We start from the raw sequence: 24,489 nt of genomic DNA, 5'->3' as shown, positions 1-24,489 counted from the left end.
TTTTATGTACTTTTTGGGGCATTTTATGGCTATATTGGTTGCACCCTCTCTCTGCTCCATACTGTCAACCAGCCTATTTACTTGCTTATCTGAGTCAGAAGATGGGGAGATGGCAGTAAAAATTCTGTGTTCATGTGAATCGACATATCAATCATTTATGAGCTTTTTTCCTTCGATAGAAAAAACTGTATATAGTGATTGTTAAACTAGTGGCTTGGCTATGTGCTGCTTTGCTACACATCTAAAAAGCTGATTGTTCTTATGTTCATATTTTGGGGTGTGATGAACAGTCCAGTCTCCAGGGGACTGGAGCATTTAACTTTTTGTCCTGTGTCTACTCTAATGGAAAACTCCAGTGTGATATTAAAGATCCAATATGTGAATTATCACTTAATGCTGTAATACATTTTCTTATCAGGAGTGATGGAGAGGTTGGTGGCGAGTGTAGAGCAGCAGCAGCGCCAGATGACCTCCAGTGGTCTCCTGGAGGCCTGCACCATGTCTGAGGGGGATGAGCCAGGAGATGGAATCCACCTGGCCAGAGGGGAGCTGCAGCAGCTCAGCCGCAGGGCTCAGCTCTGGCCCCTGATGGAACAACTGGCCATACTCAACCAGCTGAGGCTCAGCACAGACCTGCTGCAGCTGGCTCTCTCTCCTGGGTAAAACTCTTTCCTGCTTAACAAAATGAAACAAAAACATTGATGGAGACTTATCTTGAACCAGTTGCCGAACTCTTTACTGAACTCCTCCTGTTGTTTTGCAGCGACCAGGAGGCAGAGGACAGCTTACGTCGGGAACTCTCCAGACATCTTCGCTACTGCCTCCAGTCCTCACCAATGAACGTCAGTCAGCTCCAGCCACTCTGGTTCCTGCTCAGCAGTGACAGGGTTAGTAACAAAGGATAAGGACTTCCTGCAGTACTTTGAATTGATAATATGTAATCTGCCTGTGCTATGCTGAACAGTTACTGATTCCAGGTTCTGTAATGTGAGGATTTGTTGCCTTGTTCTCTTCTCTGTTTATATGATTGTAAACTGAACATCTTTGGGGTTTTTTTGGCAGTTGAACAGGTGTACCTTCATAAGGTAGCCACTGAGTTTATGATGATGATTCTTTCTGCCCTCCAGCCGGCAGAGGAGCTGCAGTTTGTGTGGTGTGAGCTGCTGTCTGAGGCTCTAGCTGCCCTGTGGACCAGCAGTGTGACATCAGACCCCGACCGCTGGCTGAAATGGGACCCACTGAATTCTGAGACCAAGCTGACTCCAAAGCTACACCACGGAGCAGATAACATGGTATCGCTCACTAATATATTTTATTGAAATCAGTCTGCCAATTATAAAACACAACAGATTCCTTGCTGCTTTAATAAAATCACTGAGCAGTGTCCATGTTGTTTATAGGGACCAGCCTTGTTGAGTAAAGCGGTGTGGTCACATTGTATGCTGGGAGTGCTGAGCAGCAGTGAGACTGAAGGTCGATGGGAACCGTCAGGGGCCGCCCTCCTCTCCCTCTCTCATGTCACCCTGGGGGAATGGAAGGAGAGGATCCAGCAGCTCCAGGATGTGTCTGCAGTGTTGTGGGACAATATGGCCATCCCTGCACTGGCTGAGTTCAGGTAGGTTAAAACATTAAAAATGTTCTTACAAGGTCTTCTCATTTTTGGCTTTGCTAATCACCTCTTGTCTCCACAGGGGCACAGACTTCAGGCTGCAGGGCGCCGTCCTGCGTCGGCAGCTCCAGAGCATGGCTGACCTGCTGCCTCCCAGCCTGCAGGAAGGCTACATGGAGAGCTGCGAGAGCCTGGTGGAGGACCCCGACCCACTCATAGCAGCCCAGGAGATCCAGACAGTCTTCCGAGACTTCCTGCCTCCCAATATGCTCCCTGATGGCCTAGTGGAGGCGTGCATCACCTGCCTGCAGCAATATGTCCAAAGCAAGGTCCAAGGCAGCAACCCGCTGGCCCGATCTGGAGTGTTCTGGGTCAACATGGGTCTGCTGCAGATCAAGGTGTGGACACCACAGACCATCTTTGACCCAGCTGTGAAGAGAGCCTACAAACTCAACTACGCTCAGCAGGAGGTCAGCAACTGTTTGTTTTTGGTGCTTTTCATACTATTGTGCTTTTGTCACATAAAAGATGTGGGATCACAGGGATCACTCTAGGGAGGACAATGTCGGTTGGTCTGTTGGTCCACCACGTTGGCCCAGACTGACAACTATTAGATGAATGAAATCCAAATGACCCCTGACTTTCTCTCTAGTGCTACCATGACGTTGACAAAAATGTGTACATTTTTCCAACCTGGCAGAATTTAGTATACTGTATTTTGATGAAATATGACAAATAAAAGGTTAACTGCTACAACACAATGCCCCATCCTGCCTTCAGAAAATGTTAACTCCAGTATCAAATATTTCTTTAGGATTTTATGTGATACATGCAGGGAGGCGCTCACTACAGTAGAAGGTGGTTAAAGCAGGAAATACTTCCGCTGATATTTGACTCGGCATGTCCGTCTCTTTTTCTTGCAGCTGGCTCTGCTGCAGGAGGAGTGGAGAGGACGGAGCCTGTCGTCTCAGCTGATGACTGGAGCAGAGCTGGAGGAGAGCAGCACCACCGATGGTTTCCAGCATCCTCGAATCAGGTGTGAACCAGATGCAAGTAGCTGTAGCATGATATTATAACCAAGAACATTTGGCAGAATAAATTTACACACTACATACAGTGTTACTCTCACCACGGGAAGTCAGTACGTTTATTTTTCTTATGCACACTCAAATTTGCATTTATACATCCAGACTAGACTGAGGATGAGAATTAAGGGTTGATTCCAAATGGTACAATTCCTGAGAATGACTACAGCACATTAATTTCATTTTAATGTAATCATTCCTCCTTCATGCCCACAACTACATGAAGAGGATGAATGATTACATTCATCCAAAACTCTTTCAGTATACAAATGGTATGTGACTTATGATATAAGACAGATTTGTGAAAAATTCAAACTTATCCTTTAACCACTGCTCGTAGGTACCTGTGGATCCGTATGCAGCAGGTGAAGGAGCAGATAGCTGAGCTCTCCAGGAAGCAGGCCTGTCGCCCCCATGAACCCCAGTATGGGAGACTCTTCCAGGAGCTCCAGCACTACCTCTGCAGCATCGGCCAGGCATCAGCAGTGGAAGACCTGCTGTCCCACCTACTGAAAGCCCTGCAGGGCTCCTCCTCCAAATCCAGGTCAGCAGTCCAGAGTCTGCTGAAGGAGGAGGCTGTGTGGCAGAACTCCCAGCAGCGCTTCTGCCAGAGGCTGCTGGAGGACTACCCACTGTACCCAGACGTGGTCGGGCCGGTGCGGACCGGCATCCTCCAGCTCCGGCACGGTATGAGACTGGTAGCCTCCCAGGTGGCCGCCTCACTCACGCCTGTACCAGGACTTCCCAAGCTGGTGTCCTGCCTGCTCGCCTTACCCTCCCTGTCCCCCAGCCTGCCATCCCACCTGGCCCAGGCAGACTTCCTCTGCTCCAGGTCTTGTATGGACATTCTGCGCAGCCTCATGAAGCTGCTGCCACAGCAGGACCCCGAGCATGTGGTCCCCCAGTCCTCCACACTGCTCCTCAATGCTCTGCTCTATGTGCAGTGTCACACCCTGTCCACAGGAGAGTTCAGCAACGAGGCCCAGAGCCTCTTCAGACACATCTGTCAGGTAAGAGCCACTGATTTCTGGGTTAAACATCTGACGTGTTGCTGATTTACTGCTGTCAACCCTTCATGTGATGGCAGCTACAATAGAGAGCTATGATTTTTGTTGACTTTTCAAATTTGCACACTTGCTGTTACTGTGTTGACTGTATGTCGATGCTCTTCAGGCTCTGGTGAACGAGTGGGACGAGCAGGAGAGAAGGCGGAGAGAGCGAGAGCAGCTGGAGGCCAGTCTGTACCGCAACCGCAGTCGGCTGCACGGCTCAGGACTGACTGAGGACGAGCAGGAGGAGAGGGACTTCAGACGCCAGTTCCCTCAGTTCCACAAGGTATTGTCTCTGTCTCGTCTGTCCCATGATTTGGTGAAACTGCAACAGAGTGGTTGCAGTGCCATAATTAAAATCAAAATATGTAACTAAATGTTGTATTTCAGACACAAACTGTTTGATTTTGATGAAAGATGGATGGGAGATGCATTCTGGCAATGAAGCGCCCATTGTCAGTTTTGACCTCTTATTTTCCTTAACTTTTATTTGAGTTTTATTTGAAAACAAAGTCAATTCTATTTTAAAAAGTGAATATTAAAACACATTCTTAAAGTTTTCCAAGTGGCCCCTAAAGGCTGTTTATTACAACCCACAATACCGAAAGTCCCCCTCCTCTCAAAAATGCGTTTTTCTTCTCGTTCCTACAGTTAGATGTTTGATGATGTATGTGCAGAGTTTGACACTGGAAGGTTGTTTTCACATTCATCTGCTGAAGGTGGAAATTTTCTCTGTGCTCATAGAAAATCTGATTTTAAGGGCATTAAGCCAATTCTGGTCCAATATTCAACTTACATATGTATGATGTGGAAACGTGAAGCCTCCAGTGCACAAACACTGAGAATGGACTTTACAGTGAAGTAGGAGACATCTTCTGTCCAGCAGTTAAACTTCTGAGATAAAATATATTAATATATTTATAGACTCTGGAATCTTAAATGAGAGAGAATGAGCAGATGTCATTTTAAGGATTTTAAAATGGTAGTTACACTTTTTTTGTGGAAAAACCACATTAGAGACACATTATTGTTCCAAGCATTGTTCAGAGATTGGATCCAGAGCAAGATTTCTTTTGAAATGAAAGAGTTGGACAGACTCTCATGACCATCTTGAGGACATGCCACCAGTGGGGGAAAAAAATGTGCTGTCCAGACAAAAAGCATTCAAAGGCTTGTATAGATGCTTGTCAGCTCATGGTATGTGTCCACACCTCATCCAGGACTTTGCAGACATCGTGTCTCAGCCGACCCTGGAGGGTCCAGCTGACGCAGGACTGGAGGAGGAGGAGGAAGCTCAGGAGGAGTCCAGTGAGAGCGGCTTCCTGTCACCTGCTGCTATGAACATGGTGGTCCAGGTTCATCAGCGCCTGTGTCTGGGATACGCCCAGTCACTGTGGTACCAGAGCACAGCACCAGCCAATCACAGCAAAGAGCACATCAAAGCCCTGGTCTCCTCCTACCAGATTGCTGCCCCGTTGATGTCACGCTTCTATCATCTGATTGGTCAGTGTCCTTGTTTGCTCTTATTCATAGATGCAAAAAGAATGTTTTCCAGTATTTTCTAGCAGCAAAGCATGAAATGTACACCTTTAAATGTATTACTGCTTTAAAATGAATCATGGATTATTACTTCCTGTGTTTCCCCTTCAGACGCAGAACTGGACCAGCAGCTTACAGGCAGTGAACTGCTGCTCTCTGCCCTCCTCCAGAACACAGTTCAGGGTTCAGGGGGTCCTGATGGCCTGACCGTCACCTCAGAAGGACCTTATGACTTCTACCAGCAGCCCAACATGAGCGAGGCCCGACTCTGTCTTCCTGTCCTGGAGCAGCTGAGTGTGGCTGTGAAGCAGAGACTGGACGACTGGCCTGAGCACCCGGCTCTCGTACAGGTCAGTGACGCTTTTACATCAAGGCCCAGAGTGAGAGTGAGCAAGAAGGGAGGTTTTCATGCTGTGGGAGCAGCACAGACTGAGTTTTCAGAAAACAGAAAACATACATATATCACATTATACAATATATCCGATCCATATCAGAAAAAAGTTAGTTAGCTAGATTACTGATGACAAGCTCAAAATGTAAGTAACAACCCAGAGTGTCCATCTAGAAATGTGTAAAATTCTCTCATCTTTACACAGATTGTAACAGTCATAGTGTTGGCATTTACTGGTTCTGTAGCCTGTAGACAAAGTAGATCATCTCCTGCTCTAAATACATGTGTGTGTTGTGTTCCAGCTGACAGTGGTGATGGAGAGGATCATGGCTTTCAGTCTGTCCAGCCCACTGGCCAAGTTCCTTAATGGCCTGGAGATACTACTCAGTAAAGCACAGGTGAGCTCTGTCAGCAAGGTGCTTGATGTGTCATGCATGTTTACAGTAGTGTATTTCAGGGTTGCATGGAGTGTTGATACAATTGGTCAAGTAGAAAATGAATCAGGGACAATTTTGATAGCTGACAGCAATAATTAGATAAAATACCTCAAATGTAAAGATCTAGTGCACAGAGTTTATCACCGTCACTTCTTTCCTCTACTGTTCTCATCAGGACTGGGAGAATAATGCCAGCCGCTCAGTGTCTCTGCAGAAGGAACTGGAACCAGTTACCCAGCTGATTATCCAGTGGCGCAAACTGGAGCTCAGGTAAGACACAGTGGGGCTTGAACCCTGTCAGCTTACCTTTTAGATACTTATTGTAAAGTTATAATTCTTAACATTTTCATTTCTTCAGCAATAGCCATTCAATGTATTTACATTCTGTTATTACCCTTCTGTAGAGCAGATTATATTGTTAATGTTTCCCATGCAGGATTCAAATTGCCTGAACTTGCACAAGGGATTGACCGGAAACAATATATGCATATTCTTTAAAGTAACTGTTCATAATTTCATCTCATTGATAGAAACCTCTGTGTTTACTTGTTGCTCTCCTACAGTCATAACAGAACTATGTTACATTACTGCTAATGCAAACTAAACAGTCATTTTTGGTGCTTTTCATATCAATTTTGGTTTATAATTAAAAAATCAAGTTAAATCATCAACTATTAGCTCTGACCTCAGTGACAAATATATTACATTTCCTGTGGTGGCTTCACAATAAAAGCACCGTGGTTAACCTGATAATCCCTTTCTATATGCATAGCTCCCAGATGTGGCTGTGCAGTATTTTATTGTGTTGAAACAGATCACAGAGGCTCAGTTCAACACAGATTAAGAATTGACTACATTTACAATGGAACTAATATCTTGTTGATACTTAGAATGTGCAAAATTTCTCAAGGTATGTAATAGTTATGTCTTGTACCTGAGATTAGCTCAATTAGCAACAATAAGAGACCCAAAGAAAGCTGCTGTATAGTTAGTATACTGACATTAGCTGCACAACAAAAGCATTTGCAAAAACTAAACAAAACATTCTGCTCATGTGTGCTTTCTGCTTGATATGTTTTAAATAAAAGCCATGTCCAGTGTATAAACTGTTTCATGTTCCTGTATGTATAATATCTATGCATAAATGCTCTGATTGTGTCCTGTTATCTCACTCTTGTGTGGTAGTTGTTGGTCAAGCAGTCTGGACAACGCAGTGAAGCGGCACACTGAGAAATCAACCAAACACTGGTTCTCTATCTACCAGCTGATAGAGAGATATCTGGAGGAACAGAGGATGGATGCTAACACAGGTACATACACACTGGCTCTCGGTTTACTCTCACATTGATTAGTGTTTATTTTTTCACTTGACAAAAATCTCTATGAACATTTATGTTGGGAGATTAAAAATATAACAAAGTAAATAATATCTTAGCTCAGTTTACCTGCTTGTCATTCTCTACATGTCTCTGCAAATTGGGAAAAATACCAGTGAAGAATAAAGTCAGTTCACCATTGATGGTTCACTACTACAAACATTTCCCCACCAAACAAGTATCAAACACAAAAAAAATAACTCACCATTCAAAATGCTGAGACTACTAAGACTTCTGTTGTCCTGTTACAGGTGAGGAGGTGGAGCGCCTCTCCCTGTCCTCAGTGTCCTCCACCCTCCAGGCCTTCATGGAGGGCTCCACCCTGGGCGAGTTCCACACCCGCCTGGTCATGCTGCTCAGCTTCCACTGCCACCTCCTGCTGGTCTCCAACCAGCCTGGACAAGGTCAGCCATCACCACTCTCTCCTATACACAAGGCTTGTAATAAAAGACACAAACTTCCACCTATTGACAAATCACTGGATCATGACAGTGACCTCTCATGTCTTGATTGCAGTAGCACAAAAATGATCTTTTATTTTCATCATCAACTCAACAATAAATATATGTTAGTAACAGCCCTGCACAGAATGGAGAGATCCAGATAGTGGTGTGTAGTAGCAGACACGTATTTGTTTTAAATTAATTTAATTAAATTTAAATTAAATCTTGACTGGTCAAGTGGATATTGACGAGTTTATTGAACCTATGACCAGACGGGGTCATCTACACTGTCCGCATGTCATCCATCATAATATCTCAGACATCACTGATTGGATTTCAACTAAACTCAGCAGTGCAATGAAATTACCGTCTCATTACTGAAGTCTGTCGTTTCAAAATAGATTTGACCCATGACCGATAGTTGCAGGTCAAGATCCAGTCTGACTGTGAGAGAGACTTCAACATTGATGCAGGACCACGTGTTCATTGTTGCTTTATTTTACAGAATCATTGTCCAGTCTTCTGTGGAACCTGCATAAATACTACAGTCAGTTCTCTGACTGCATCCAGACCAAAATCAGCCAGCTCAGACAGCCCATCGAGAAGGAGCTCAAGGTATGTATTAGTGCTAATTTAATAGTAGAAAAGTGCTTTGAAACCTTGTGATATTCATAAGTTCCACTGTAATGTGATTTTTTTGTCCACAGGACTTTGTCAAGATCTCAAAGTGGAACGATGTTAGTTTCTGGTCCATCAAGCAGTCAGTGGAGAAGACACATCGGTAAGATATCACTGTTAATGTACACCTTTATGTCCTCCATTCACCCTTCAGCACTTCAAGAGCTTCCCTGCCAACTCTTATCTGCTCATATTTTTCCTCTCAGGACTCTTTTCAAGTTTGTCAAGAAGTTTCAGGAGGCTCTGAATGGTCCGAGTGTTCCTGCTCTGGTGGAACAGGGAAGCAGCGCCAGCTTGGACAGTGTGGACACCAACCCAGAGGAAACACCCGTCCATCGGGTTCACCGCGCACTGAAGAGCACCCTGCCTGGAAAGGGCAGAGATCTGCAGGTACAAGTCTCAGTCCTTTCTAAACCATTGTTATTTATTACTCAAATGTATCATCTATTTTCCTGTTTTCACCACGTTTAATCAGTTATTGTCATGTGCTTTATGATGATGAATAGTAAGTAGTACTAAGCTAAATTGGTTATTTCAGAATGAGGAACCAGAGGAAGGAGTTGAGGCTGCATCTCTTCAGGGACGTCTGCCTGTTCTGGTCAGGAAGATGAAGAAGATGTGCGTCCAGCTGCTGAAGAAAAACCCAGCACCTGAGCTGGCTGAAGACCTGGACTACTTCACTGGTTAGAAAGCCACTTGCACACATAATATTTACTGAGCATATTTAGCCAAAAGGATAAACACTTTTAATTTGAATGATCTCAATGTCTTTGACACCACCCTTAGTATAATTTATGTTTTAGCACTACTGGTCAGTCTGTCCAATGCTTTAGTCCAGACTGAAATATCACTACAGCTGTCTACTGCAAGAGACTCGGTTGTGCTGGGTTATACTTAGGAGTGTTTCTAATATTTTGTCCATATATGATTGTACAGCCTTTATTTGTCACTAGACCTCTGTCAGCAGCTGGAGGTAAATGTTAGTTTGTTAAACTGTGATAAGGTTCATGATATCAGTAGCTGAGAGGGCTGATAGAGAAACAAACCACACAGATCATTATTTTTAATTAGCTCCACCTTTTCAGTCTTAGCACTGCTGACTTCACACATACTGCTGCTGCTCATTCTGCCAGGACATACCACTGTACTGTACCACACTGTTGTGAAACTAGAGGCCACAGATGCGCTAAACACTGTAAAATAAACAATCTCTTTTCAGGCGAGGTCATCAGCAACCTGCGGGACCTGCAGAGCCTCAACATCGACATGTCAGCGGATAAAGAGAAGCAGAAAGCTGAGGTCAAGCATATCCTGCAGCAGAAGCAGAGAGCTCTATCTGACCTGTTCAAGATGCTCACAGAAATAGGTGATTTCCCCCTCTCTGATTCACAGATGTCTTGTTGTATATTGTCACAAAGACACAAAAATGGTGAATAACCCTGTATATTTGTTACCATCGTCCCATAAAGGTCTGTCGTACCGTAAAGGCCTAACATGGAACAGGACAGCTGACCCAGAGAAAACCCTCTGTATGCAGCCGCTGGAGATGAGCACGGCTCTGTCTGCTGTCAGGAACCAGGAGCAGGCTGAGAGCATGTAAAGACAACCTGGCCATTCACATTGTATTTATATAGTTTATATAGTGTTTATTTTGGTTAAATACTGCCTGTGGAGTTACTTTTGGTTGTGGCATATTAGAAAAATCACTTAACATCTCAGCTTTAATGAAACGCTGTAAATTTGTAGAGAAGAAATAAGACTTACAAAGTTTTACAAGTTTTTATCATTATCCCTGAATTGTAACAAATTGAAAAGTTAATTATATAATCATAAAAGCCATTCCATAGATATTATTGTGTAGCTGACAAAACTCACAGTTTGATGAGTATGTGACACTTTTCAACTTGTGACACTGTTACGCTATATTTAGCATTTATTATTATCATATAATTACCAAAATAAAAGTTTACATCTTTAGCAATTAAACACATTCCTCAATTCAGTAAACCCAAGGTCATATCCCTACTTTTATTAGTGTTACACTCTATATTAGTGAGGGCACTGAGCTACTGTTCAGCAAACGTTACATAAATTTGCTATAAGTTATCAAAGGAGACGTCAATTTTATTATTATTATTATTATTATTATTTTATTGTTAATTTTACCGAAAAAACAGCTAGGTCATTCTGAAGTACATAGTTGACAACCCCACAATACATAGGTTCTCTGTATGAAGGCATTTTTTCTTTATTCTGGATGTTGTAGGTTGTTTACAGAGTTGTTGACAGCATGGGATGGATGTCAGAAGTACTTCTACCGTTCATGGGCCAGAAGAACAGCCATGCTGACTGCTCTCCAGCACGCTGCCAAGGTCAGAAACAACATACAGATTCTCTGGTGGTCCACAAGATAATACCTTGTAGCATTTACTAACTACTCTGACAGCTCTCTGTCTAAAACTGATAATGAATGAAGGCCAAGAATTACGATGAAGCACACATTGTAGCATCTGCAGTTAAGAGTGTTGTCTGTGCACTTGGCCCTGTAGTCTGAAGTGTGTGTGTGTGTGTGTGTGTGTTTGGCTGTAGGAGCTGGGTCTGGGGAACATAGAGCGCTGCAGAGGTTTCTCCTCTCACCTGTTCAAGCTGCTCCTCAGACAGAGACAACGACTGGCCAAGCTCACTGAACAGTGGGTCCATCTCAGGTCAGTCTGCTGCCACACCACCATGTTTCCAAGACACAGCATGAAATGTTATCACAGTCACAGAGATGTTAGAAAGACCCTCAGTCAGCTGTTTACAACAACTACTGACATGTAGAAGCTGCTCTGCTGAAACATCAATATTTTTGGTATTTTTTGGTATTTTATACGTTTATTTGACAGTAGACTAGATTGTGGACTGACACAGATGCTTTAACCTTCATCCTCACATTGAAGAATGTGAAGAATAAACCATACTTCTCCCCGTATAACACCAACAACAGTAACACCACCTTTTATCTTTCCTTGTGTCCTCACCACACACAGGAGGCTAACGAGCAGCGTCCAGGATGTCAGGACCCACCTCCAAAGCCACAGCGAGGACGCAGGCTGCACGCTCCCGCCACAGGCCTCTCTCCAGGGATGGGTGAGCAGAGGGCAGTCTCTGGCCTCTCAGTGCAGCACCCTCCTGCAGCAGCTGTCCTGGCTGCTGCAGTGCTGCCCCGAAGACCCCCAGCAGAAGGAGGAGGCAAGCAGCTGCAGGCAGCACACCCTGAGGTGCCCGTCTCCACTGGCGGCACAGCGGCAACCTCCTGGCTGTCTGATGCGGAGGGGAGATGCCGCCTGGTGCCACTTAAACCAGCGTGTGACTGTGATGTTGAAGCAGACCCAGAACCTGAAGACAGAGCTGGACAACATGGCACAGCAGACCTCAGACAGAGTACTGCACACATGGTAACACACAATCACTGAGTTTATTTGAGAGTGAAATCTAAAAGTCGTTGTAACAAAAGACAAAAATAGTTCTAGTAACAACATATTATTATTATTATTTTCCACAGGAACTATTTTGTCACGTGCTGTTCAGCCTTCGACCAGCTGGCGTCCGTGGTGGCTCAGATGCCCAGCATAGAGCAGCACTTCACCCCTGCTGTGTGTGTCAGCATCACAGACAGCCAGCCAGCCATCACACAGAGCCTGCAGTATGTCAGAGGACAGGTGGAGGCTAACATCACCGAGTTCACCACCTGGAAGACACAGCTGCTCTCCCTGGGACACCAACACTCAGGTGAGTGCACTGAACAGTCGTCCTAATGTAATCAGTCCTTCAAATATTAGACAGAAATGCACACAGACTAACTAACGCTGCTGTTATTTCCAGATGACCAGCCTGCCTTCTGCTCTGAGTTCTCTGCTGAGCTGGAGACAAACATCAACACGGTGTTGTGTGCTGTCCAGACGCTGGTGAAGAGAAGGGAGAGAGAAGAGCAGAGAGAGCAGCAAGGAGATGTCAAGAGAGGTGAGAACGATGTGTTTATGCGCAACAGGCAGAGTTGTAATATCATCAGAACCATGAGAATGTTATGTTTTCTCTGACAGCATCAGTGGTTGTCTACATGATGTTACTCTATGTTTCAGAGAGTGCTGAAGAGGTAGAGGAGGATGAAGAGCCGGTGGAAGACCTGCTGAAGCCCGGTCACCTGACTCGTCTGCTGGAGGAGGAGCTGACAGCTGAGGTGGAGGCTCTGTGTGTGGGAGATGTGAGCGCCGGGCTGGAGAAGCTGCTGAGCCGCCTGAGGACACACAGAGACTCCTGTCAGCCACCGCAGCTGCAGGTAAACACAACAGCTGGATATATGACATGTAGAATACTTCACTGTCCAGACAACATACTCTGTACTGTGAAAATGAAACTGTAATAATTTGTTTTCATCTAAATTATTATTTCAGGATTGGGTGATCTAGCTGTTCATGGGTTAAAGTGTGTCATCATGCAATTCCATCAGCATCTGTAATGTTCCTGCTGTGTGTGTGTGTGTGTGTGTGTGTGTGTGTGTGTGTGTGTTCAGGAGGTGGACAGGGCGTGCAGGATGCTGGTGCGTCTGGAACCCTTGCTGGGGATTTACTCTGACCTGGTGCGTTACTACCTGGCTGTGTCACTGGGAGCCCACAGGAGCACTGGGAAACTGCTGTCTGTACTGGGCAGCATCTTCACTGAACTCGCTCAGAAGGTACACAAACAACAAATGTGACTTAGTCTCGCTTTCATAGATATTCTCTAGAGATCTGGGCATATTTAAAAGGATCAGTATCAGCTAAAGCTGATCAAATTTCAAATTACAGTGTGTGATAGTGAAATTGTATTGTGCACACCGGTGCGAGTGACTCTAAATCCTGTCGTCCTGCTGGCAAAATGTACAGATTGGCTTAACTAATTCTAACTCTTTCTTTCTCACTGGTAAAGAGTAGCAGCCAGTAGCTTCACATTTTTATCCAGCGCTGACTGTCAAACACTGACATCAGTAGATTATACCAGCTGTTGCTAATCAACTTTAATTCTGCGTATAACTTGATCGCAAGCAAATATTAAACTTAGATGTTGTTGGGTTTGTGTGCTCTCTATATCCGGTGTCTGTAATATCCCAAAGATCATTTGTGACTGACTTTTATTATATTTCCAATAACTCCAACAATGTGATACATCTCCTCTCTAGATGATCACATCAAGTCAGTTTCATGAGTCTCATTCTTCAACTTTCATTCATATCAGATCAGTAATTTAAACTGATCAGTTCAATAGTTTTGAACTAGAATATTCAGTATTTGGATTAAGTAGCTCATGAAAAATGTGCCAAAGTCAGAAGGCTACAGCTGATATTTCACTGTGACAGATACATATTAAATCAATATTTCATATATTCTGCTGTTATATAAAAATAAGTATCAGATCAAACTCAAAAACTTGATGGGGACATTCCTAGTATTATTAGTATAAATGACTGATTGTTCTGTTGTCCTCGTCAGGGTTTCTGCCTGCCTCAGGAGCTGATGGCCGGTGGAGACGGTGAAGGTGCTACAGAGTTTCACGACTACGAGGGCGGTGGTATAGGAGAGGGCGACGGCACCAAAGACGTCAGTGATAAGATCGAGAATGAAGATCAGGTGATGAAATACATTGAATTTGATTACTAACCTGAACCTGCAGGTTTATTCTTGACATTGGAAACAGCAGGAAAAAATGAAATCTGAACATGCAACATGTGTGTAGGTTGATACCATTCACAGATGAACTTGTTGTTGGTAGTATTAAGTGTACTGCATGAGATCATTTGACCAGCATTGATCATGAATGTATCCCTGGCATCACATTGTAGGTGGAGGACACCTTCCAGGAGGGCCAGGAAAAGGAAGAACAGCAGGATAAAGGGAATATCAAGGCAGAAGACAACGCTATCGAGATGTCAGAGGACTTTGATGGCCAAATGCATGATGGGGATGAGAATGATGGAGGTAACTTGATTTGAGAGGTGGAGGTATCCTGTAGGCTTTTTTGGCATTAGATATAATGAAATATGATGTCAGTTCAACTAAGAACGTCTTCTTCTTCCCTCTGTCATTTGCAGGTGAAGATGAGGAGTCTGACAAAGAGGAACAGGAGGAGCTGGACAAAAAGATGGGTGACCTGGGCGAAGGACAGACGGACACTCTGGATGAGAGAATGTGGGGGGACGATGAGGATGATGAGGATGAGGAAGGAAGTGATAAGGAGGAAGAGTCTGGCCAGGGCATGGACCAGGTACATGAACACAGTTATCACATGGGTTAGGAAAATAAAAATCTTAAAAGACAAATACATTCCAGGTTGGTATTAACTCCTAAGAGAAGGCTGCTGTATAGTTTTCTCTCTAACCTCACTCTGCATAAATCATACTGAAAATATCAACAAATGTCTCACTTCACTCAAGAAGTAAATATTTAAAAAGAATACAAATTTTGAAAAGAGGAATATTAAACAACACTATGTATTGTAAACCTGCCCAAATATTTCTAGTTGCTGTTTTTAGATTGTTAGATACCACTTTTAGCTGTGAAAGTGTCACCAGACTGAATATATATCAACAACTACTGGATGGATTGTCATGTCATTTTGTGTAGACATTTATGGTCTCTAGAGGATGTATCATAATCACTTTGGTGACCCCCTGACTTTTCATCTAGTGCCGTCATCAGGTCATTTTTAATACCTGCAAAACTAATACTCATTCGATGATTAGCATATGCTAACATGCTAACAGACTAAACTGAAATGCTGCACCTGATAAACATTACCTGCTAAACATCAGCATGTTACAGGATAAGTTGGTTGTTATTCTGTATTTTTCTCCTCCAAAAATCTGAAAAGACCAAAACTAATGATGTGTTAAACCGTCTCTCAATACTTTCTGACTTTCCTACTTCTGTGGCTCTCAGACACAAACCCATTGATTCCCAGTCAAGATGTAAATCTTTAAAAATGATTCACAATATATATTTTCATTTTATTTTTATTTTTCTTTTATTTAATCTTTACTTAAACAGGTAGTCTCATTGAGACCTGGATCTCTTTTTCGAGAGAGACCTGTGTATAAGAATAATCATGTACTGTTTAAGCATAGACAAACCGATGATTCACAGACATGTAATACACATTACTGCACATTAGTTTCACATTAAGAAAAGCAAATACATAAGTACAACCTTTTAAAATCTTCATGTGAAATTAGAGAGTGTAAAACATACTCGGTAATTTCTTAACCCTCTTGTTGTCTTCCTGTCGACCATGCAACTTTTGTCCTCCCAGGTCAATATTGACCGAGGACAACAGGAGGGTTAAACTGGTCACTGCAGATTTTAATCTCTGTGCACATGGGATTGGATCATAATATGAAAAATATCAAATGTCAACCTTAACTTGTGACACTGTGGATTTGTTTAGGGTGAATCTGAGTTGGTTGCTAAAGACGACAACTTGGACGCTGCAGACCCCAACAAAGACAAGAAAAACCAGGACAAAGATGAACAGATGGATGCAGAGGAGAAAGAGAAAATCAACGAACAGGGAGATGAGGTAATTATTTTATGTAGGAGAAGGAATGAAGAAGTTCTCTGATATTGTTGCCTCAACGCGGTTTCAGGAGTCATTAGACATCGTTAATGTCATTCCCTTCCTTTCAATTCTTTTCACTTTTGTTCTTTCAAATATTTAATTGCCATGTAGAATCAAACATCATTAAACTTTTGACAGATCTCTTATTTTATGGCGTTGCTGTGTCTGATCTGTGCTCTATCTGTCTCCCAGAGGGAGTTTGATGAGAATGAAGTGGACCCCTACCATGGTCAGCAGGACAAGAGGCCTGAGCCTGAAGCCATGGATCTACCAGAGGATCTCAACCTGGACAAGGAGGATGAGGCTGGAGACGATGGAGAGGGCGAGGGTGACGGTGAGACCTGCTGCTCAATTAACATGTGCAAAGCTGGGTTCTGGAATATGTAAAGTGCATATGGCCATAGTTTTTACAGAGTTTCTGATTTCTTTTTTTCTGTTGTTTAACATAAATTTGACGTTGCAACAGAAGTCATTGATTGATACCACTAAGAAAAATTCAGCAGTCAAGGGATTTCTCTATGCTCAAGGACATCTCTCAATTTTTTAAAAACTTATTTTATAGTGTCATTGACCGCTGACTCCTCACTCCTCTTAACTGGCTGGTAGGAGCCACAAGTGATCAACAACTGCTTTGGTTTGGAGTCTAATTTCCTCTAGGGACAAATAATCATGCCTTGTTGCCATGTTAGATCAATTGGTGCCAAATTTCAGTACCTTGAGAGCAGGTTGTGTTGTGAATTCAAATAAATATTGATTAGATTCCTTATGAGCCTATCGTAAAGCTCAGCAGTCCTCGCCATTTTACAATATGCATTATGACAGTAAAAGGCATTTCCAACAATCATTTTGGCCTTTGTCATGGCTCAAAAACTGACATCCATAGAATAGCTTGGTCTCATCTTGAACCAGAGCATCTGCAGATTAATTCCATACCCAATATTTTATGATCCATTTAGGCACAATATGAAATGAATAAATCCCCGTTTTTGTTTTCTTCGCCACCATCTTGACTGTACACACCTGTACACACTCTACTGAGTGCAGTCTTCTAGTTGAATGTTGAATCTTTTAGGAATGTATCATTAGGAATGATTGTTATGTACTGCTGGAAGTGCTGAAATAAAATTTAATTTATTAATAACTAATTCTAGGCCATATGATCCCTAATGGTTTTCCATCATACTTTCATATTTTAGTTGGCATGATCATGAAACATTTCATTCAATGTGGTATTAAAAAGGTCTTAAAAAGTATTAGATGTGAATCCTGTGTTGACTTGTCAGTATGTTTAGGCTTTGGACTGTTGGCAGCAGAGGAATTTAAAAACGTCACCTCAGGCTCTGAGAAATGTTCTTTTATAGACTCAATGAGAAATCAGTCATTGATAATTGTTTGTTGTTGCCCTATTTCTGTTTATAGCACTTACATAAAGTTTAATACTAATGTTTAGTGATGCTTCATGATGTCTCTAACAATGAAAGAGAAATACATTCAGTTGTTAAACACAGTGTTTGTTTTGACATTTAAATCTGGATATGAGTTCAGTGGAGTCTTATGGCACATTTTTCACTCTTCAGAGGAGAATCCATTCGACATCGATGAGAAGGCCATGGCTCCGGATGAGAAGGAGGACGGACAGAAAGATGGAGAGGAGGGAGAAGGAGCAGAGGAGATGGAGGAGGAACAGTCTGACCAAGCAACAGAGGAGAACGGTCAGGAGCCCAAGACTGAGGAGGAAGAGGAGGGAGGAGGAGAGAAAGCAGAGGGAGACGAGGAGTCTGCTGAGAAAGATCAAGTAGAGGAGGAGGAGGAGGAGAAGGAGGAGAGGGGAGAGGAGGCAGGAAGAGACGAGGATCTGACTGTTCCAAACGACAAAGGAAACAAACCAAAGGTGTGTATGTAAACCAGCTGCAATGTAGGATCAACACACAACTTGTCCACACACAGTTTTGTTGTGTGTTTGACTCTCGCGACTTCTCACACCTGCAGGATGAGGAGGATGAAGGTGCGGATGAGGATGAGGAACAGCCGGAGTCAGCTGAGAGGAAGGAGCACAACACAGACGGTCAGACTGGAGAGCAGAATGTTCAGAGTGATACAGCTGTGGAACTGGCAGGAGAGGCCTCAGAGAGAGACCAAGCTAAAGAGGTGTGCTTCACATTCACTCACTTCACCTGCCTGAAGTCAGTTAGACTACATGAGACAAATGACAGGACTCAGGAAGCCCATAGGACACGGTTCAAAGCCTGCTGCAAGTTACAACGTGAGTGGCAGGCAAGAATAGTGAAATGAGTGGCACACAATGCAAGGTTTAAGCCATCTGGGCTCTTATTTATCAAGTGTGTCTCAGAGTAGGAAATTGTTTGGTCCTATTTTTAGGAGACGTAGTAAAAGCATTTTTATCAACTTTCTTAACTTAGGAAATCACTCATATCTCTGCCACTATATAGCAGGGCTGCAGAGGTGTCCTAACCTGTTGCAGGAGATGGCAGAGTATAAAAAAAAAGAATATTTGAGACTTAACCTTATGCAGGATGCAGAGAACACATGCTGTCTCTGCAGAAACCACTGTCTTCATAACGTTAACATTATTACATTTATTGTAGTGGGGAACATGCAGCTTTGTAACAGTGATGATTCTGTTACAGCCAACAATTACAGCATCATCAATCAATCTTTGATCATACTTATGCACATCAGAAACATAATGTACATGATGAGGGTCCACAGTGAGAGCGGACCAAACTTATAGGAACACAATCATGTCATCTGCATAGTGACGGATATTTCAACTTCATTAAATCAAAGAAATATGCTCTTGTTTTTTATTTAGGTTATTTCATAGAATAGCAGAGCCTGGCCTAATATTAGAGAGATATGTTCTTTTCACAAGACTGCGTTACATTACAGAAATAATTTTTCTCCTTATGTAGGGAACATAAGTTAATCTGCATCATGAAGATAGTTAATATATACACATATACACAAATAGATATATTAAATAGTCAAATGGGATCATATCTTTTTTTATTTTTTGTTTTTCAGATAATAATGTATTATTTGAGAGATGTGTTCATAAGGTACATTTCTCAACACTGGGTGACATTACAAAAATATTTCCTTGTCTAGAAAATATTTCCATTTTCTGTGTTTGTTAGGAGCATGGGAGCGGAGCAGCTGATGCCAGCCAATCAGAGGGCCACCAGTCAAAGCTGACAGCAAGAATGGCTTCACAGAAACAGACTCAGAGCAAGACTCAGGTACGTTCAGCCTCAGAGTGAGCCCGAAACATTTTTCTCTGATTTGTATTGGTCTCGTCTCAGTTTTCTTGTCTTTAAATTTCCTGTTCCAGAGCTTTAAGAGAAAACCTGGTCAAGCAGACAACGAGCGGTCGACGGGTGACTACAATGAACGCATCAACAAGCGTCTGCGTACGGTGGAGAACTCTAAAGATCGGACTGAGGATGGCAGGCAGAGTGACGCCCAGCAGGAGTCAGACCTGTACGAGCACATCAAACAGGGAGAGACGTCCTACGACACTCAGACATACGGTGAGCACCAAACACACCGCAGGAAAGGAAAGTTAACTGTTTAGTGACAGATTTGAATAGATGTGATATGTGTTGATCTTGCTGCTTCCAGATGTTGCCAGTGCAGACCAGCAGAAAGCAGCAGGGCCTCAGCAGGACCAGGATGAAGATCAGAATGATGAGGATATCGCCATGGAAACAGAGGACCAAGAAGAGGACCTTCAGGCTGCTGAGGTCCAGGAGCTGAAGCCTGAACAGCTGGACTCTACCAAGACCTCCCAGAAAGGTGTCAACACATCTTCTCATCCTGCTGATTTGTTCCTAAATAACTCCTAATTCACTTAACTGTTTTTGGCAAACTAAAATGTGTTTTGAATTGCACTTAAAGTACAGATAGCATCTGAAAAGGCCTTCAAAATGAATGCATTTTCTTGTACAGGTATGGACAGTGGAGAGATGGAGGTGCAGATGCAGGGAGAGGAGGAGGAAGAGGACAGGTTGAAGGACCACCAACATCCCAGAGATGAAGAGCGAGCAGAGAGGAGCACAGAATCCACTATTCACACTGTTCCTGAGCTGCTGTTGGACGCCATGCAGGTACATACTGGAACTAGTACCAACACACAATAATTATTATTATTATTATTATTATTATTATTATTATTATTATTATTATTATGTTATTTTCTTATTATGTCGACTGTTTTTAGTTGAACAGCCTCTGTCATTCTCTCAATGTTACTTTGTTGTAACATAAGAAGAGTCTTACTCTGTGTGTGTGTGTGTGTGTGTGTGTGTGTGTGTGTGTGCGTGTGTGTGTGAATACAGAAAGCAGAGAGGGACCCAGAGGAGATCAGGAGGGAGATGGAGCTGCAGTTGGAAGCTTGGCACAAACTGGCTCCAGGAGCTCAGGAGGAGGTGAGTTTTGTTCCAGAATTAGTCTTTTTTTTCCACCATTTAGAAAGACTGACATCTACTCTGACAGACAGACTGATTTCTATCTGTTTACATGGATAATAAAAACAAACTGCATACAGTAGAAAGCATTATTATACTTGTCTACTTGAATACTTGGAGGAGGGCTCATTGTGTCCCTTCTGCTCCAGCAGCCCTAAATCCTGGCTGAATACTGTGTATAAATATGTGTATACTGTGTGAGTACATGTACCTGTGTATGCAGGTATATGTGGGGGTTCAGGAAGGGGCATGAAGTGTAGTATATATGACAATATGTCCGCTGTATGTATTTGTATGTTTTTTTGCATGACATCAACATGTGCAGATTGTAAAAACAAATTTCCCTTCTGGGACAATAAAAACTATTAATGTTATCTGTCCTACAGAAGGCAACATTGCTTCATGCCTCCTCAAACATTGGGCATGGGGTGTCATTATAAAATCTTACCTTCATGAATTACTTAACAGATTGCCACAATGAAGTATTTGTTCATAAAACTTTACTGAAGACCTTAGATAGAAACAATCTTGTCTCTGTGGAAAAGAGTAGACGTACTGTAAATTAATTTCTTAGTTATGTCAGCATTTGCAAGCATCGTAAATATAGTGTTTCATGTATTAAATGCAAATTTAGAGCTCATAAAATGTAGCCGATCATGCAGAATATCTTCTGTCTGATGGGTTAACAGCTACTTTCAATTTAAATTGTTTTCAGTGATGTATTTAGTCTCCACTGGTGATATTTAATGTTCTCATTGGCACTGAAGAGGTTGTAAAAAGTCTCAAAACAAGCAACTAAATCAATTTCAAATTGAAGAGTGTAAAAGAATTGAAGCTGTATTCAAATCTAGTGTCTCACCATGATCATATATCACTGCTCTTTACCTCTTCTCTAAGGTCAATTCAAACACATCACAGGTCCTTCGGATTCATTACACACCTCAAAATGTTCCTTTTTTTAGAAATCAAGCATGCCTTCAGAAATGATCTTCACATAAGCTACCATCATAAATACAAGAACAGTAGCATTCAAATGTCTCAAAAAGGGTTTCATCATAACATTAACCAAATATGAAGTATGTGATACAGATACTGAACATGTAACTGATCTGTGTTCCAGGAGAGTGCAGCAGCCTCCATGTGGCACCAGTACCAGACTCTGACCTCAGCTCTGTCCCAGCAGCTGTGTGAGCAGCTCCGCCTCATCCTGGAGCCCACGCAGGCCGCCAAACTCAAGTCAGTGCCACCACACCACACTGCACCATGACAGCTGTGATTTATGTAGTCTAGTGAAAGATGCATTAACTATCTGTTCCAATGAACTGCTAATTATTGTTGTTTCTTTTGTCTTGATTTTGTCTCTTGTGATGAAACTTGAAAGGGGGCTAAGTTCTCATTGTGTGTCTGTGCTAATGTTATATATCTAATCACCTCAGGAGAGAAATATGTTTGAATATACCAGCACTTTGTCATTTGTGATGTTGCACTGCTCCACAGAGGCGATTACCGCACAGGGAAGCGTCTCAACATGAGAAAGGTGATCCCCTACATCGCCAGCCAGTTCCGTAAAGACAAGATCTGGCTGAGGAGGACCAAACCCAGCAAGAGAGAGTACCAGATCTGTCTGGCTGTGGACGACTCCTCCAGCATGGTGGACAACCACTCCAAACAGGTGAGAACCAGGACTACCTGCAGACCTGCGCCTCATGTCCTGCTGCTACAAACAGGGAGGGTCTAGTGAAAGACACTATCTAGTTGCATTATGGGAAATGTAGGATCCAGTGTTTTAGAGGCACTAAAAGTCAGGCTATCTCAGCAGTGTCTCTGTCAGTAGTGTAATACTCCTCCACTTCAAAGCAGTCAGAAGAGCAGAGACATAACACATATAGAGAAATGTCATGTGAAATAACCAGTGCTGTTCTAACCTTGGCAGATAATAGTGTGTCTTGTAGAATTATGAGCAGATTAAATCACCAGAGGTCTCCAGGATAAGAATGAGCTGTCGGGCCTCCATTAACCTCCCCCCTGCTGTGCAGTGTGTATACTAGAGACACACTAAGCCCATCTGGGCATAATTTAATGGCTCAGTATCGACTAGAATAAACCCAGATCAACTGCCGATCCTCAGCCTGCTGGTGCTGCAAAGCTGCTCTCAACAGATGTGTTCTACAGAGTGAAAGTAGAGCGTGTGAATGTGAAAAATGATTTGGGCACATCGATGTGAGTGACTCTGATATCTGACACCTAGTTTGGAAAATACACAGATTCGTTAAATTCAGACAACAAATGATTGAGACAGCTGCTGTCAGTTTGTGTCAGAACTCAGCCAAAGATCATTTATGAGGGAAGAATCTCCACTCTGTGTTTTTGTGGTTCTAATAACTCCAACAGAGTGAGATGAGTCACATTCTCCAGTTAAACTGTGATTCATATCAGATCAATAATTGAAGATGATCAACAACATAAAGCAGAACTTTAGATGTCTGGATTAAGTAGCTCATGAAAAATAAGTTGTGCTAAATTTATGCTTCACTTGCTATTTTAATGGACTGTATGAGATACATATTTAATTTTATGCTGCTGTTTGTCATCTTACACAGAGTCAGAAAAATAAAAATATGTGATAAGTTATTATCTCATAAATAAACTAACACTGTCTTGTGCGTGTGTGTGTGTGTGTGTGTGTGTGTGTGTGTGTGTGTGTGTGTGTGTGTGTGTGTGTGTGTGTGTGTGTGTGTGTGTGTGTGTGTGTGTGTGTGTGTGTGTGTGTTGCAGCTGGCGTTTGAATCCCTGTCGGTGATCATCAACGCTCTCACCCTGCTGGAGGTGGGACAGGTGTCTGTGTGCAGGTACAAATAATCACTTCCACCGTACTGTTGTGAATATATATGCACAGTGATGACGCTCACACGCTAACATTTAACGTCTGCTGGCTTGTCTAGTTTCGGCGAGGAGGTGCAGCTGCTTCATCCCTTCCAGCAGCAGTTCAACGATGAGTCTGGAGCTCGGATACTCCGACTCTGTCAGTTCCAGCAGAAGAAAACCAGAATAGCACAGGTGTGAATCCTGTCTGTGGAGGGAAATATTAGATATTATTTATTTATACATTTATCATGAACTATCAGACTGTTCATGTCAGAGCCTTCGTAGTTTAATTTATAACAAACCCTCTTTTATTTCCTGACTTCCTCGGCAAATGCTACTTTTTCTAGAAGCTCTTACTTAATATTTTTTTATGTAAACAACTGGTGAATGGAAGTTAGAACTACGACCACTAGATGGCGTAGGTTGACACTTTTTGTGTCTCTGAATCTTGGTCTGATGAGTATTGAGACATAACTTACTATCACATAATAAAAATGATAAACTGCTTTACATGAGACACAAACAGATTATATAGATTACATTTTGTTTGAATCCAATATGATGTATTGACCTTGTTTTTGGGTCATGATAGTGCACCTCTTCCTGTCACACTGACTCTCTTCACTCCTCTCCTCTCTCTCTCTCTCTCCTCTGCAGTTTTTGGAGACCTCAACTAAAATGTTTCTGGCAGCTCGACAGCAGATTCCAGGATCTACAAATTCAGGTAATGACTGGAACTGCATGATGACTCATTTTGCTGACATACTGTTGTTGGAAGAGAAATCATCCATCATGTTTGAGATTTAGAGATTTGTATCCTTCAGTATAAAGCAAACCTGTGCTGTGTGTGTTTCCTGACAGTGTTACAGGATGTAAGATGTCAAATCTACCTTTTTCATAC

The 24,489-nt window shown here is 42.7% G+C and overlaps 1 protein-coding gene across 1 annotated transcript in view; it reads left to right on the top strand.

Annotated features, from left to right (window-relative positions):
* The window catches only part of mdn1 (midasin AAA ATPase 1), a 62,411-nt gene that overhangs the window by 35,729 nt on the left and 2,193 nt on the right, over positions 1-24,489 (top strand). Inside the window, exons 57-100 of the mRNA XM_044329506.1 lie at positions 419-659; positions 764-887; positions 1,128-1,292; positions 1,401-1,615; positions 1,692-2,079; positions 2,533-2,645; positions 3,035-3,704; positions 3,868-4,029; positions 4,964-5,246; positions 5,394-5,632; positions 5,976-6,071; positions 6,286-6,380; positions 7,296-7,420; positions 7,738-7,890; positions 8,435-8,544; positions 8,637-8,710; positions 8,814-8,997; positions 9,146-9,290; positions 9,827-9,973; positions 10,077-10,203; positions 10,874-10,979; positions 11,197-11,312; positions 11,637-12,044; positions 12,152-12,378; positions 12,472-12,609; positions 12,729-12,925; positions 13,160-13,321; positions 14,115-14,252; positions 14,465-14,600; positions 14,714-14,886; positions 16,066-16,197; positions 16,429-16,570; positions 17,814-18,127; positions 18,226-18,384; positions 19,395-19,496; positions 19,589-19,787; positions 19,879-20,052; positions 20,206-20,363; positions 20,595-20,684; positions 21,844-21,959; positions 22,221-22,395; positions 23,499-23,572; positions 23,666-23,780; positions 24,246-24,312. Of these exons, the coding sequence (XP_044185441.1) occupies positions 419-659; positions 764-887; positions 1,128-1,292; positions 1,401-1,615; positions 1,692-2,079; positions 2,533-2,645; positions 3,035-3,704; positions 3,868-4,029; positions 4,964-5,246; positions 5,394-5,632; positions 5,976-6,071; positions 6,286-6,380; positions 7,296-7,420; positions 7,738-7,890; positions 8,435-8,544; positions 8,637-8,710; positions 8,814-8,997; positions 9,146-9,290; positions 9,827-9,973; positions 10,077-10,203; positions 10,874-10,979; positions 11,197-11,312; positions 11,637-12,044; positions 12,152-12,378; positions 12,472-12,609; positions 12,729-12,925; positions 13,160-13,321; positions 14,115-14,252; positions 14,465-14,600; positions 14,714-14,886; positions 16,066-16,197; positions 16,429-16,570; positions 17,814-18,127; positions 18,226-18,384; positions 19,395-19,496; positions 19,589-19,787; positions 19,879-20,052; positions 20,206-20,363; positions 20,595-20,684; positions 21,844-21,959; positions 22,221-22,395; positions 23,499-23,572; positions 23,666-23,780; positions 24,246-24,312 (7,674 nt within the window). The remainder of the gene's footprint in view (positions 1-418; positions 660-763; positions 888-1,127; positions 1,293-1,400; positions 1,616-1,691; positions 2,080-2,532; positions 2,646-3,034; positions 3,705-3,867; positions 4,030-4,963; positions 5,247-5,393; positions 5,633-5,975; positions 6,072-6,285; positions 6,381-7,295; positions 7,421-7,737; positions 7,891-8,434; positions 8,545-8,636; positions 8,711-8,813; positions 8,998-9,145; positions 9,291-9,826; positions 9,974-10,076; positions 10,204-10,873; positions 10,980-11,196; positions 11,313-11,636; positions 12,045-12,151; positions 12,379-12,471; positions 12,610-12,728; positions 12,926-13,159; positions 13,322-14,114; positions 14,253-14,464; positions 14,601-14,713; positions 14,887-16,065; positions 16,198-16,428; positions 16,571-17,813; positions 18,128-18,225; positions 18,385-19,394; positions 19,497-19,588; positions 19,788-19,878; positions 20,053-20,205; positions 20,364-20,594; positions 20,685-21,843; positions 21,960-22,220; positions 22,396-23,498; positions 23,573-23,665; positions 23,781-24,245; positions 24,313-24,489) is intronic.

The sequence above is a fragment of the Thunnus albacares genome, chromosome 16 (genome assembly GCF_914725855.1).
Source record: "Thunnus albacares chromosome 16, fThuAlb1.1, whole genome shotgun sequence".
NCBI classification, from domain to species: Eukaryota; Metazoa; Chordata; class Actinopteri; order Scombriformes; family Scombridae; genus Thunnus; species Thunnus albacares.
This window is presented reverse-complemented; position numbering and strand designations above follow the sequence as displayed.